Below are 14,393 nucleotides of genomic sequence, written 5' to 3' on the forward strand. Positions count from 1 at the left end.
GCGGACCCCATAGTGATAGAGCGGACCCCATAGTGACAGATCGGACCCCATAGTGACAGATCGGACCCCATAGTGATAGAGCGGACCCCATAGTGATAGAGCGGACCCCATAGTGATAGAGCGGACCCCATAGTGATAGAGCGGACCCCATAGTGACAGATCGGACCCCATACTGACAGATCGGACCCCATAGTGACAGATCGGACCCCATAGTGACAGATCGGACCCCATAGTGATAGAGCGGACCCCATAGTGATAGAGCGGACCCCATAGTGATAGATTCTTATTATTTCTTACCATATAATGCCCTAAGGACAGTTTTTTAATGCAGTTTTGTGCACCAAAGCCTGAAGTGGGTCCTGCAGGAAGGAGAGAACGTCCTTTCTATATTTCTATTGCTTTAGAATCCCCCTATGTGTTTGGGTCCAAAAACAGAAAAAACGCAGTGTGTGAACGCTCCCCTACAGTGACTGCACTCCAGAGCGTCCCTATATTGCGCCTGTGCCTGACGATAAGCAGTGAACCTTGCACAGTATTCGCACCACCTGCTGCAGTTATTTCCTTTGTCACCAGTGGGAGGGTTCAGAGGCTTTTCCTGGCTGAAAGCCGTCATGTCAGCCATGATATCCATGTCTCTAAGGCGCTGGTCCCACATCAGGATCCGTCCTCTGCTGCAGACATGCGGGGTCACCCAGGGCAGAGCTTTACATGGGACTGCAGCGGCCGCAATAACCCAAGGGGACAAGAAGATGAAGACGTTTGATGACTTACCTGGACCCTCCCTGCTAGCCAACCTCTACTGGTTCTTCATCAGGGGCTACCTGCTCCATACCCATGAGCTACAGGTCAGATCCACTCATCTATCATCTATCTATCTCCTATCTATCTATCTATCTATCTATCTATCTCCTATCTATCTATCTCCTATCTATCTATCTATCTATCTATCTATCTCCTATCTATCTATCTATCTATCTATCTATCTCCTATCTATCTATCTATCTATCTATCTATCTATCTATCTATCTATCTATCTCCTATCTATCTATCTCCTATCTATCTATCTATCTATCTATCTATCTATCTCCTATCTATCTATCTATCTATCTATCTATCTATCTCCTATCTATCTATCTATCTATCTATCTATCTATCTCCTATCTATCTATCTATCTCCTATCTATCTATCTCCTATCTATCTATCTATCTATCTATCTATCTATCTATCTATCTATCTCCTATCTATCTATCTATCTCCTATCTATCTATCTATCTATCATCTATCTATCTATCTATCTATCTATCTATCTATCTATCTCCTATCTATCTATCTCCTATCTATCTATCTATCTATCTATCTATCTATCTATCTATCTCCTATCTATCTATCTATCTATCTATCTATCTATCTATCTCCTATCTATCTATCTATCTATCTATCTATCTATCTATCTATCTCCTATCTATCTATCTATCTATCTATCTCCTATCTATCTATCTATCTATCTATCTATCTATCTCCTATCTATCTATCTATCTATCTATCTATCTATCTATCTATCTATCTATCTCCTATCTATCTATCTATCTATCTCCTATCTATCTATCTATCTATCTATCTATCTCCTATCTATCTATCTATCTATCTATCTATCTCCTATCTATCTATCTATCTATCTATCTCCTATCTATCTCCTATCTATCTATCTATCTATCTATCTATCTATCTATCTATCTATCTCCTATCTATCTATCTATCTATCTATCTATCTATCATCTATCTATCTATCTATCTATCTATCTATCTATCTCCTATCTATCTATCTATCTATCTATCTATCTATCTATCTCCTATCTATCTATCTATCTATCTATCTCCTATCTATCTATCTATCTATCTATCTATCTATCTATCTATCTATCTATCTATCTCCTATCTATCTATCTATCTATCTATCTCCTATCTATCTATCTATCTATCTATCTATCTATCTCATAGTCACACCGTATATCAAACATTACATGATGGGTATATAGTGCAGTTACATGATAAGAGTAGAGATGTCACAGCAATGGCTTGGCAGAAGAACACAATTATACATTATACAGTGCGATCCGTCATCTCCAGATTCAGTACAATACACAATAAGACAAAGCACAAGCAACATACACAAATCAGTTACAAAGGCCAAGAGGAACAAAAAATGAGTGACCATAAGAGTGACCATTAGGGCGACCATTAGACTGTGACCATTAGACTGTGACCATTAGGGTGACCATTAAAGTGGCCATTAGGGCGACCATTAGAGTGACCATTAGGGCGACCATTAGACTGACCATTAGAGTGACCATTAGGCTGTGACCATTTGGCTGACCTCAGTTATTTGCTGTATTATCTCTCTCCATCCTATTTGTGATCCCTCCGTATATAACATCAGCTGATCTACAAGAAGCGCTACGGGCCATGGTGGAAGTCAACGCTCGGCCCCTCCCTGATGGTCAACATTGCCGACCCAGCCATGTTGGAGATTCTGCTTCGACGGGAGGGGAAATACCCCCTGAGGAATGAGATCGACCTCTGGAGGTCACACCGGGAACTGCGGAACTTTTCTTATGGACCCTTCACAGAGTGAGTATAGTGCTGGGCGGCTGTGTCTGAGGTCAGGCTGTAATGTGAGTCCTTGCCCCAAAAATTCTGGCAGCAACAACTAACCTGGGGCTATAAGTTCAATTCCCAACCAGAGCAGCATCAGCATGGCGGCTACATGGACACAGTATAGCACGCACTATATTATGTATACATACTGTATATTTTACATGGCCATGTAGCAGTTTTCCCCTGTGCAGATTCTGTCTCTAATTCTCAGTTCTTCCTGAGTTTACAGACTATCCGCTATGATGTCGCCCATAGACAGCTCATGGATAAGAGGGGAGATTTTGCTCACTCACTCGCTCACTCAGAAGCAGCAGCGCCATATAGGATGTTACATAGAAGTAATGGATTATATTGATGTAGATAAAGCATTTAGGTTTATATATAAAACTTACTAATAGCTGCAGCGCCATTTTCCTGGGTCTCTGCTTCTCTCTGTCACTTTGGCACTGCCCTCTCCATAGACTTCTGTGGGTAACTATAATCTCTATGAGGTACCCAAGACGGATTCAACAGAGGCTTTAGAGTCAATGCTTAGAGGGAGGAGCCTGATCAGATGTATTCTGCTCTGTATGTTGCTTTATTATTGATTTATGCCAAGGTTTTGTAGCCTTAAGGAGAGTCAAGGCCTTACTAGCCTTTCTGCAGAAGAAACCTCTTAATCTCATCGTTCCAGGCGTGGAGAGAAGTGGCACGCGCTCAGGACTGTCCTGAACCAGAAGATGCTGAAACCGAACGAAGCAAAGAACTATGTCAGGAGCATCAACGAGGTCGTCTCAGACTTCATGGTCCGGCTGCAGGACTTACGCAAGCAGAGTCCAAATGGGGAAACCGTCAATGATATGGCCAACGAGTTGTACAGATTTGCATTTGAAGGTATCGCGGGTTGTCAGAAGTACATTGGGTTGTCAGACGTTCAGAAAACATTGGAGATGACATAGATATTTACCTATATCATTGTGGCCGGTCGTTCCCTGCGGGAGGTCCTAGTTCTGACCTCAGGATCAGGCACCAAAACTTCACCATCAGAGGGTTCGCTTTAGCTTTGACTCTTCAATCCCGGCAGTAATGTCTGACCTCTAGTGTCCATGGGGTAAGGAAGGGATTCCCATCTACCCACAGTTGAGGCGTTGGTAGCCCCATTCCATACCAATACTGGTCGGGCGGAAATTGTAGTGATTCAGGTGACCCTGGTAGCCAGTCACCGGCCTCATTGGTCACGTGTTCTGTATTAGCAGTGACGTCACTGGTAACCATTACGTGAGCTGCTACACGTCTGGTGCAATGGCTGCAATGTGGGTTGGAACGGGGCACAGAGGGTCGGTGGGCATTCTACTCCAGATTTACTAGAAACCCCTTTAAGTTTGACCATCTCAGACTTTTGTACCTAAAGATGACCTGATGATAAACCCCGAGCCCTGACCGTCATCCCCCCGATCTGTATTACATGGTCTCGTCTCCCCCAGGTGTGTCCTACATTGTGTTTGAGACCCGGATCGGCTGTCTGGATAAACACGTCCCCCCCGAAACCCAGAAGTTTATCGATTCCATTGCCGAAATGTTCAGGAATTTCATGTTTGTGGCCCATCTGCCCCCGTGGACCAGGAACCTCCTCCCCTACTGGAAGCGCTACATGGAAGGCTGGGACAATATATTTGATTTTGGTGAGTCCTCGTCCCTCACACCCAAAAAAACAGATCTGAAATGTAGTAACTGTAGATGATGGGAGTTGTGGTGCTGAGATCATAGAGTAATATGTGAGGCTTAGATACATCACTCAGGACACTAGCACAGATGATGGGCTTAGATACACCACTCAGGACACTAGCACAGAAGATAGGCTTAGATACACCACTCAGGACACTAGCACAGATGATGGGCTTAGATACACCACTCAGGACACTAGCACAGAAGATAGGCTTAGATACAGCACTCAGGACACTAGCACAGAAGATAGGCTTAGATACATCACTCAGGACACTAGCACAGATGATGGGCTTAGATACACCACTCAGGAGACTAGCACAGATGATGGGCTTAGATACACCACTCAGGACACTAGCACAGAAGATAGGCTTAGATACACCACTCAGGACACTAGCACAGATGATGGGCTTAGATACACCACTCAGGACACTAGCACAGATGATGGGCTTAGATACACCACTCAGGACACTAGCACAGAAGATGGGCTTAGATACACCACTCAGGAGACTAGCACAGATGATGGGCTTAGATACACCACTCAGGAGACTAGCACAGATGATGGGCTTAGATACACCACTCAGGAGACTAGCACAGATGATGGGCTTAGATACACCACTCAGGACACTAGCACAGATGATGGGCTTAGATACACCACTCAGGACACTAGCACAGATGATGGGCTTAGATACACCACTCAGGACACTAGCACAGATGATGGGCTTAGATACACCACTCAGGACACTAGCACAGATGATGGGCTTAGATACATCAGATCAGCAGACATATATTTTTTCCGTGTTACATTTTGTATAATTTGCACCATCCTTTTAACCCTTTCCACCCACGTGTCTGGATACATCTATATAATAAGGAGTAACATCCGATTCTTCATTTATTTCATCCCAGGCAACAAGATGGTGGATAAGAAATTGAGTGAGATCGAGTCCCGTCTGGAGAAGGGGGAGGAGGTGCAGGGAGAATATCTGACCTACCTGTTATCCAGCGGGAAACTCAGCTTACCGGAGGTGTACGGCAGCGTGTGCGAGGTGCTGCTGGCCGGCGTGGACACCGTACGTATGCTCCTTACCTACCTAGATGATGGCGACATAATGTCCACTAATAGAAGATACTGTATGAACCCATAATAATCCCAGGGTGCCCCATAATCCCATAGTACTCCATAATCCAATAGTGCCCCATAATCCCATAGTATCCGCACCTTTACCTTGTGGATATTCTATATATAACATGACACAGCCTGCTCCAGCTCCTCTCTTGGGTTTTGGGGTGTCAGAGGTCAGAGCACCCATAGAGATCTTCTTACTGAAGGATCCATGATATTCTAACAGTTCTCCTCTATGGGGCGCTGTTGTATTAATTCCTATGGAAATATTTGCCACCTGTCACATTACATAAGTAAAGCCCAGCACCCTAAATCTATCACCAGCCCCCACCCACCATTTATGCCAGAGTGGGGTATTACTGCTAAAACTGCACCCCCTATGGCAACACCATACCTCCCAACTTTTGAAGAACTGACGCGCGCCGCAGCAAATTTAGCCCCGCCCACTTTTGTGTTGACTTGGCCCACTCGTTAATTTTTCATGTGCCCGCACACTGTATAATCCTCCTACAGTCACCCGTAAATTATATGTCCACCCTCTCTCTCCCCCAGTTTCATATACACCCTTCATCTGCCCCCAGTTTCATGTCCCCTCCATCTCTGCCCCCAGATTCATGTCCCCACATCTCTGCCCCCAGATTCATGTCCCCCATCTCTGCCCCCAGATTCATGTCCCCCATCTCTGCCCCCAGTTTCATGTCCCTCTTCCATCTCTGCCCTCAGATTCATGTCCCTCCATCTCTGCCCCCAGATTCATGTCCCTCCATCTCTGCCCTCAGATTCATGTCCCCTCCATCTCTGCCCCCAGATTCATGTCCTCCATCTCTGCTCCCAGATTCATGTCCCTCTTCCATCTCTGCCCCCAGATTCATGTCCCTCCATCTCTGCCCCCAGATTCATGTCCCTCCATCTCTGCCCCCAGATTCATGTCCCTCCATCTCTGCCCTCAGATTCATGTCCCCTCCATCTCTGCCCCCAGATTCATGTCCCCTCCATCTCTGCCCCCAGATTCATGTCCCACATCTCTGCCCCCAGATTCATGTCCCCACATCTCTGCCCCCAGATTCATGTCCCCCATCTCTGCCCCCAGTTTCATGTCCCTCCATCTCTGCCCCCAGATTCATGTCCCCACATCTCTGCCCTCAGATTCATGTCCCTCCATCTCTGCCCCCAGATTCATGTCCCCACATCTCTGCCCCCAGATTCATGTCCCCACATCTCTGCCCCCAGATTCATGTCCCCCATCTCTGCCCCCAGTTTCATGTCCCTCTTCCATCTCTGCTCCCAGATTCATGTCCCTCCATCTCTGCCCCCAGATTCATGTCCCCTCCATCTCTGCCCCCAGATTCATGTCCCCTCCATCTCTGCCCCCAGATTCATGTCCCCTCCATCTCTGCCCCCAGATTCATGTCCCCACATCTCTGCCCCCAGATTCATGTCCCCTCCATCTCTGCCCCCAGATTCATGTCCCCACATCTCTGTCCTCAGTGTCATGCCGTCCTCTCCTTCATCTGCCCCCAGATTCACGTTCCACCTCCACATTAAACTTACCTTCTCCTCCGCTCCCTCGCCGCTCTCTGCCCGCCTCTCTCGCTGACACATGCGGCTGAAGCGAGGAGCTGACCTGTGTCAGCTCCTCGCTTCAACGCTGCCGCCGGCTCCCGTCTCGTACATCGCGTCTACAAGCCAGGAGCCGGCGGCAGCAACAAAGCGAGGAGCTGACACAGGTCAGCTCCTCGCTTCAGCCACATGTGTCAGCGAGAGAGAGACGTATATATTGTGTATATATACATATACACAACAAGTGGCGTAACTACCGCCATAGCAGCAGAGGCAGCTGCCACAGGGCCCGGGACATTAGGGGCCCGGTGACAGTCGCTACCACTGCTATCATTATACTCGGGGGACTTTTATAATGATTGGCGGACCGGGAGAGGTAAGAAACATAAAAACACTGTTACTTACCTCTCCACAATCCAGGCAGACTTTGGCCTAGTCGTCTGACGTCTCATGACCCCGGCCTGCGTACCAGGTCATGTGACGTCTGACATCATTGAAGATGGACTGCAGTGGAGGCTGACAGCGTAGGAGCCGGGAGACAGGTGAGTAAGGGTGCAGTCACACTGAGTATACACTCATCTCATTCTGAACGTGTTTTAGGGTAAGTTCACACGATGTAACATGCCGCGTGATCTGGCACATATACGGCGTGTGAGAGTTTGCGCGCCGTAAACGCTCCCATTGATTTCAATGCGAGTTAGGATCGTATACGCCGCGTTATTTTGCACCCATGATTTTGCGGGACATAATACTGTGTACTGGGGCAGATATGGGGGATATTAGAGCGCGCAGCAATGCGTAAGAGGGGGTCGGTCGAGGTCATTGGCGTCGGTGTCGGTCGGGGGGGGGGGCACTTGTCAAAATTTCGCCATGGGGCCCCGCCAATCCTAGTTACGCCACTGTACACAACGTATTGATAAAACAAGTACCGCACCCTGGAGTCTCAGATTACTGCAAGCCTGGTCCTGCAGTTCTGTCTGAGGCAGATCTGCAGGTTATTGTAGCTGTGCTGGCCACAAGAGGGCGTGAAAGAGCTTCCCCTGCTGTCTTATAAAAATGCTCTTAGAGGCTACCTTTGGGTAGTGTACCTCTTGCTGAGACATCGTTGACTACTAGACAAGTCTCTACAACGCACTTGATTACATCTTGTATCCAACCCTGATAATCTTCTTTATTTCCAGACATCAAACACCCTGTGCTGGTCTCTCTATCACTTGGCCCGAGACCCGGAGCTCCAGCAGACCTTGTATGAAGAGGTCATACAGGCCGTCCCGATGGATCGCGTCCCCGTAGCGGACGATGTCACCCACATGCCTTTACTGAGGGCTGTCATCAAAGAGACCCTGAGGTGGGATCATTCACTTCTATAGATAACGGCAAAGATGAATTTCTACTGACACATGTAAGACATAGCGGGTGACAACCCTTAATAGATGCCATTAGGGGGTTGTCACTCAGCTTTCCATAGACCCTGAATGACCTATTAGCCTGTATTATTTTGCAGCGTTACGTCCTTCTTTGATTTCCATGTAATGTCAGTCTATACTATAGTTGCGGCATTGTATTCGTAGAGGATTTGTGCCCAGTTCACCGCTATAACCATGTCCTCGTGTCTCCGTCCCTCTTTCCGCAGACTTTATCCTGTGGTTCCTACCAATGCCAGATTTGTCAGTGAGCACGAGGTCGTCATCGGGGACTATAAGTTTCCTCAGGATGTAAGTCCTTTGTCTTAGATGTGATTCCCCTCCTCCGAGGCTCCTTTGTCACAGTCCCATCTCCGTCCCTCCTTACAGACGCTCTTCTTACTTTGCCATTACGCCATCTCCAGAGATGAAGCCAATTTCAAAGATCCAGAAAAATTTTATCCCCATCGGTGGCTTCGAGACCGGGCCAAGACTCATCACCCATTCAGCGCCATACCCTTCGGATACGGGCTGCGAGCCTGCGTGGGGAAGCGTATCGCGGAGCTGGAGATGCACTTGGCGCTATCTCGGGTAAGACGGCATCTCGGTAAACACTTTGCTGCACTGATTTTGCGCTGACTTTGAGTTTTGTAAGTATCTTCTTCTTTATTCACATCCAAAGCAGCTTTCAAAATTTCTCTGGTTGCCCTTGGAAACAGACCGTGGTTTAGCTCCGCCCCTGTCAGACATGTGACCTAACAACTCGGCTCTGAATATGTAAATTGAGATTCCACAATGTACTGCCCTAATACTGAATAATACCTCCATACAGTGCCCAAATCATAGTATCATGTACTAACCCAACAACTACACCATACGGTGCCGAAATAACAGTGCAATACAATGTATAAATAATAGCGTCATAGAATGCCCAAATAATAGCGCCATACAATGTATAAATAATAGCGTCGTACAATGTATAAATAATAGCACCATACAATGTATAAATAATAGCATCATACAATGTATAAATAATAGCGCCATACAATGTATAAATAATAGCGTCGTACAATGTATAAATAATAGCACCATACAATGTATAAATAATAGCATCATACAATGTATAAATAATAGCGCCATACAATGTATAAATAATAGAATCAGAGTGCCCAAATAATAGCGAAATATAATGTATAAATAATAGCGTCATAGAGTGCCCAAATAATAGCGCCATACAATGTATAAATAATAGCGCCATACAGTGCCCAAATAATAGCGCCATACAATGTATAAATAATAGCGTCGTACAATGTATAAATAATAGCACCATACAATGTATAAATAATAGCACCATACAATGTATAAATAATAGCATCATACAATGTATAAATAACAGTGCAATACAATGTATAAATAATAGCGTCATAGAATGCCCAAATAATAGCACCATACAATGTATAAATAATAGCGCCATACAATGTATAAATAATAGAGTCAGAGTGCCCAAATAATAGCGAAATATAATGTATAAATAATAGCGTCATAGAGTGCCCAAATAATAGCGCCATACAATGTATAAATAATAGCGTCATAGAGTGCCCAAATAATAGCACCATACAATGTATAAATAATAGCGCCATACAGTGCCCAAATAATAGCGCCATACAATGTATAAATAATAGAGTCAGAGTGGCCAAATAATAGCGAAATATAATGTCTAAATAATAGCGTCATAGAGTGCCCAAATAATAGCGCCATACAATGTATAAATAATAGCGTCATAGAGTGCCCAAATAATAGCGCCATACAATGTCTAAATAATAGCGTCATAGAGTGCCCAAATAATAGCACCATACAATGTATAAATAATAGCGCCATACAATGTATAAATAATAGAGTCAGAGTGCCCAAATAATAGCGAAATATAATGTATTAATAATAGCGTCATAGAGTGCCCAAATAATAGCGAAATATAATGTATAAATAATAGCGTCATAGAGTGCCCAAATAATAGCGCCATACAATGTCTAAATAATAGTGTCATAGAGTGCCCAAATAATAGCACCATACAATGTATAAATAATAGCGTCATAGAGTGCCCAAATAATAGCGCCATACAATGTCTAAATAATAGTGCCATACAGTGCCCAAATAATAGCGCCATACAATGTATAAATAATAGAGTCAGAGTGCCCAAATAATAGCGCCATACAATGTATAAATAATAGCGCCATACAGTGCCCAAATAATAGCGCCATACAATGTATAAATAATAGAGTCAGAGTGCCCAAATAATAGCGAAATATAATGTATAAATAATAGCGTCATAGAGTGCCCAAATAATAGCGCTATACAATGTCTAAATAATAGCGTCATAGAGTGCCCAAATAATAGCACCATACAATGTATAAATAATAGCGCCATACAATGTATAAATAATAGAGTCAGAGTGCCCAAATAATAGCGAAATATAATGTATTAATAATAGCGTCATAGAGTGCCCAAATAATAGCGAAATATAATGTATAAATAATAGCGTCATAGAGTGCCCAAATAATAGCGCCATACAATGTATAAATAATAGCGTCATAGAGTGCCCAAATAATAGCGCAATACAATGTCTAAATAATAGCGTCATAGAGTGCCCAAATAATAGCGCCATACAATGTATAAATAATAGCGTCATAGAGTGCCCAAATAATAGCGCCATACAATGTCTAAATAATAGCGTCATAGAGTGCCCAAATAATAGCACCATACAATGTATAAATAATAGCGCCATACAATGTATAAATAATAGAGTCAGAGTGCCCAAATAATAGCGAAATATAATGTATTAATAATAGCGTCATAGAGTGCCCAAATAATAGCGAAATATAATGTATAAATAATAGCGTCATAGAGTGCCCAAATAATAGCGCCATACAATGTATAAATAATAGCGTCATAGAGTGCCCAAATAATAGCGCAATACAATGTCTAAATAATAGCGTCATAGAGTGCCCAAATAATAGCACCATACAATGTATAAATAATAGCGCCATACAATGTATAAATAATAGAGTCAGAGTGCCCAAATAATAGCGAAATATAATGTATTAATAATAGCGTCATAGAGTGCCCAAATAATAGCGAAATATAATGTATAAATAATAGCGTCATAGAGTGCCCAAATAATAGCGCCATACAATGTCTAAATAATAGCGTCATAGAGTGCCCAAATAATAGCACCATACAATGTATAAATAATAGCGTCATAGAGTGCCCAAATAATAGCGCCATACAATGTCTAAATAATAGCGCCATACAGTGCCCAAATAATAGCGCCATACAATGTATAAATAATAGAGTCAGAGTGCCCAAATAATAGCGAAATATAATGTATAAATAATAGCGTCATAGAGTGCCCAAATAATAGCGCCACACAATGTATAAATAATAGAGTCAGAGTGCCCAAATAATAGCGAAATATAATGTATTAATAATAGCGTCATAGAGTGTCCAAATAATAGCGCCATACAATGTATAAATAATAGCGTCATAGAGTGCCCAAATAATAGCGCCATACAATGTCTAAATAATAGCGCCATACAGTGCCAAAATAATAGCGCCATACAATGTATAAATAATAGCGCCATACAGTGTCTAAATAATAGCGCCATACAATGTATAAATAATAGCGTCATAGAGTGCCCAAATAATAGTGCCATACAATGTATAAATAATAGCGCCACACAATGTATAAATAATAGCACCATACAATGTCTAAATAACAGCGCCATACGGGGGCCATATAATAACACTAAACAAAGGCCGAATAAAATCAGTAACGTGACTACATAATAATAACGCCCTATAGTGCACATCTTAGTGCTGTATAACTGTATAATCTGTTATTGCCTTTTTCTCTTGTAGATTATCAGATTGTTTGAGGTTAAACCAGACGGGAAGGTCGAAAATATAAAATCCATCGCACGTGTCGTCCTTTCGCCAAACAAGAAAGTCAACCTGCGGTTTATAGAGAGAAAGTCTGTCTGAGACTGAAGAGACAATCGCCAGGCCTGTGCGAGGTGGACGGTCTGCCTGACGCCCTCTGTGGGCGGGATCTTGACAAGCTCCTCCCACATGGCCACGGCCAGGACCATTGCCTACATGTGTGCACTAATGCCAAGTACTGAAGTAAATAATTTCTAAAGAAGGTTCTTAGACCTGCAGCTGTTATTGTAGATTTATATTTGGCTCTATAACCCCCGAGGCCCCCTATACCCCATAAACCGAGGACCCCTATACCCTATAACCCCGCGGCCTCCTATAACCCTGAGGCCCCCAATACCCCATAACCCAAGGCCCCCCCCAATACCCTATAACTCCGAGGCCCCCTATACCCCATAACCCGAGGCCCCACTATACCCTATAACCCCGCGGCCCCCTATACCCTATAACCCAAGGCCCCCAATAACCCAAGGCCTCCCTATACCCTATAACCCCGAGGCCTCCCTATGGATATATCTGGTTTACCGTTTACCGTTTACATTGCTACATTGAATCTTTTCTAATCTCTATAACTGGGTGTGGTTTATTGTCTACAGCTTGCTATGGGGCGGGGTTTGTTGAGGGTTTGGCTTGTCATGGGATGGGTTTTGTTGGGGGCGGGGTTTGTCATGAGGCGGGGTTTGCTAAGATATCATCCTTTATTTACAGCTCTTTTTCTATAATCCAGTGGCCTCATCTCTGATTGTAACTTCACTTTCCTTTTCTTCTCCACCATCCCTGACCACCATGACGACTTCTCCTGGTCACTTTGGCTACCACTTTTGTATATTTGTGCTCCCATTCGGTATAGATACATTTTGTTATTGTGAGCCCTTTAATGTTTCACCAAACCGGAGCCAATATATTTTAGAGTTCAGTTTCATGTGGGGACAACTAGAGGAAAAAAATTTAAAAAATGTAACTAAATTTCCTTCTTAATTTCTTTTTGTATTTTGACACGAATAATTCTGCGGCGCCCCCTGTGTATAAGCAAACAAATACCCGGCCCTTGCCCGACCCATATTATCACTGTAACGCCTGAGAACAAAGGTCGCCATTTCTTCCTGCCTTGTATGATATGTCGGATCTGCAAACAAGCGCAAAGTGTCCATGAGAGGAATTTTTATTGTAAGTGCCGGAGCCGATAAGGCCGAGGTGGAAGGAGACAGATATTCATTTATGTTCTGTGTTACTGTGTAGTCTGCAAGGTCCTTATTATTTACATCCATGTACAAGGTGTCCCTGTCCCAGGATAATGGGCCCTACCTGTCCTGACCCCTGATCTACCGTATTACATCTATTGGTGTCCCTGAACATTGTCAGTCCTGACCCGACCTGTTTACTGTGTACGAACTCTGCCTGCCCTGACCTAGACCCAGTTCTGTCTCCTAACTGCTGATTTAGGGTCCTGGTATTTTACGCTCAGTTTCTTTTTTTTCCTGGAGAAGCCCAAATCCCTATAGGGGAGTAAATGGTGAACAACATGGACTCTGCACTTGTGCTTTGCCTAAACCCAAATCAATAGCAACCCAGTTGAACCGAGGCCCAGGCCCCATGCCTCACTTCCAGTTTGGACTGAAGCGACATTTCCTAGTGAACCTCGCAAATTTTTGCAAAATGAATCTCACCAGAGTCCCTGATCACTAAATAAAACCATCTCTAACCTAAATAATAGCGCCATATAGTGCAATGTGTTTTATTCTACCTCGTCCTCCAGCAATATCCAAAATACTGACCCAGAAGGGCAACCCAGGGGGCCGGACCCTAATGCTGACATAGTGCATACATATAGTACATGAGCTCAGGCGTAGCACGGTTTGTCCTTCTTTTTCTGCACTGACACTTTTTGTTTCTTACTGATTCTTGTCTGACATTTCTTATAATTATTATATTCAGTTTTGTTTCAATAAATGAA

At 43.8% G+C, this 14,393-nt stretch overlaps 1 protein-coding gene across 1 annotated transcript; it reads left to right on the forward strand.

Annotated features, from left to right (window-relative positions):
* The first annotated feature begins 611 nt into the window (after positions 1-611).
* LOC142216632 (sterol 26-hydroxylase, mitochondrial-like) lies at positions 612-12,568 on the forward strand. The gene is made up of 9 exons (XM_075284613.1): positions 612-845; positions 2,439-2,629; positions 3,330-3,529; positions 4,120-4,317; positions 5,267-5,430; positions 8,225-8,391; positions 8,677-8,758; positions 8,837-9,037; positions 12,362-12,568. Exons 1-9 carry the CDS (start codon positions 612-614, stop codon positions 12,482-12,484), a joined length of 1,560 nt encoding a protein of 519 aa, XP_075140714.1. The 3' UTR covers positions 12,485-12,568.
* Positions 12,569-14,393: the final 1,825 nt, after the last annotated feature.

Source organism: Leptodactylus fuscus, chromosome 8 (genome assembly GCF_031893055.1).
Source record: "Leptodactylus fuscus isolate aLepFus1 chromosome 8, aLepFus1.hap2, whole genome shotgun sequence".
In the NCBI taxonomy this organism is placed as follows: Eukaryota; Metazoa; Chordata; class Amphibia; order Anura; family Leptodactylidae; genus Leptodactylus; species Leptodactylus fuscus.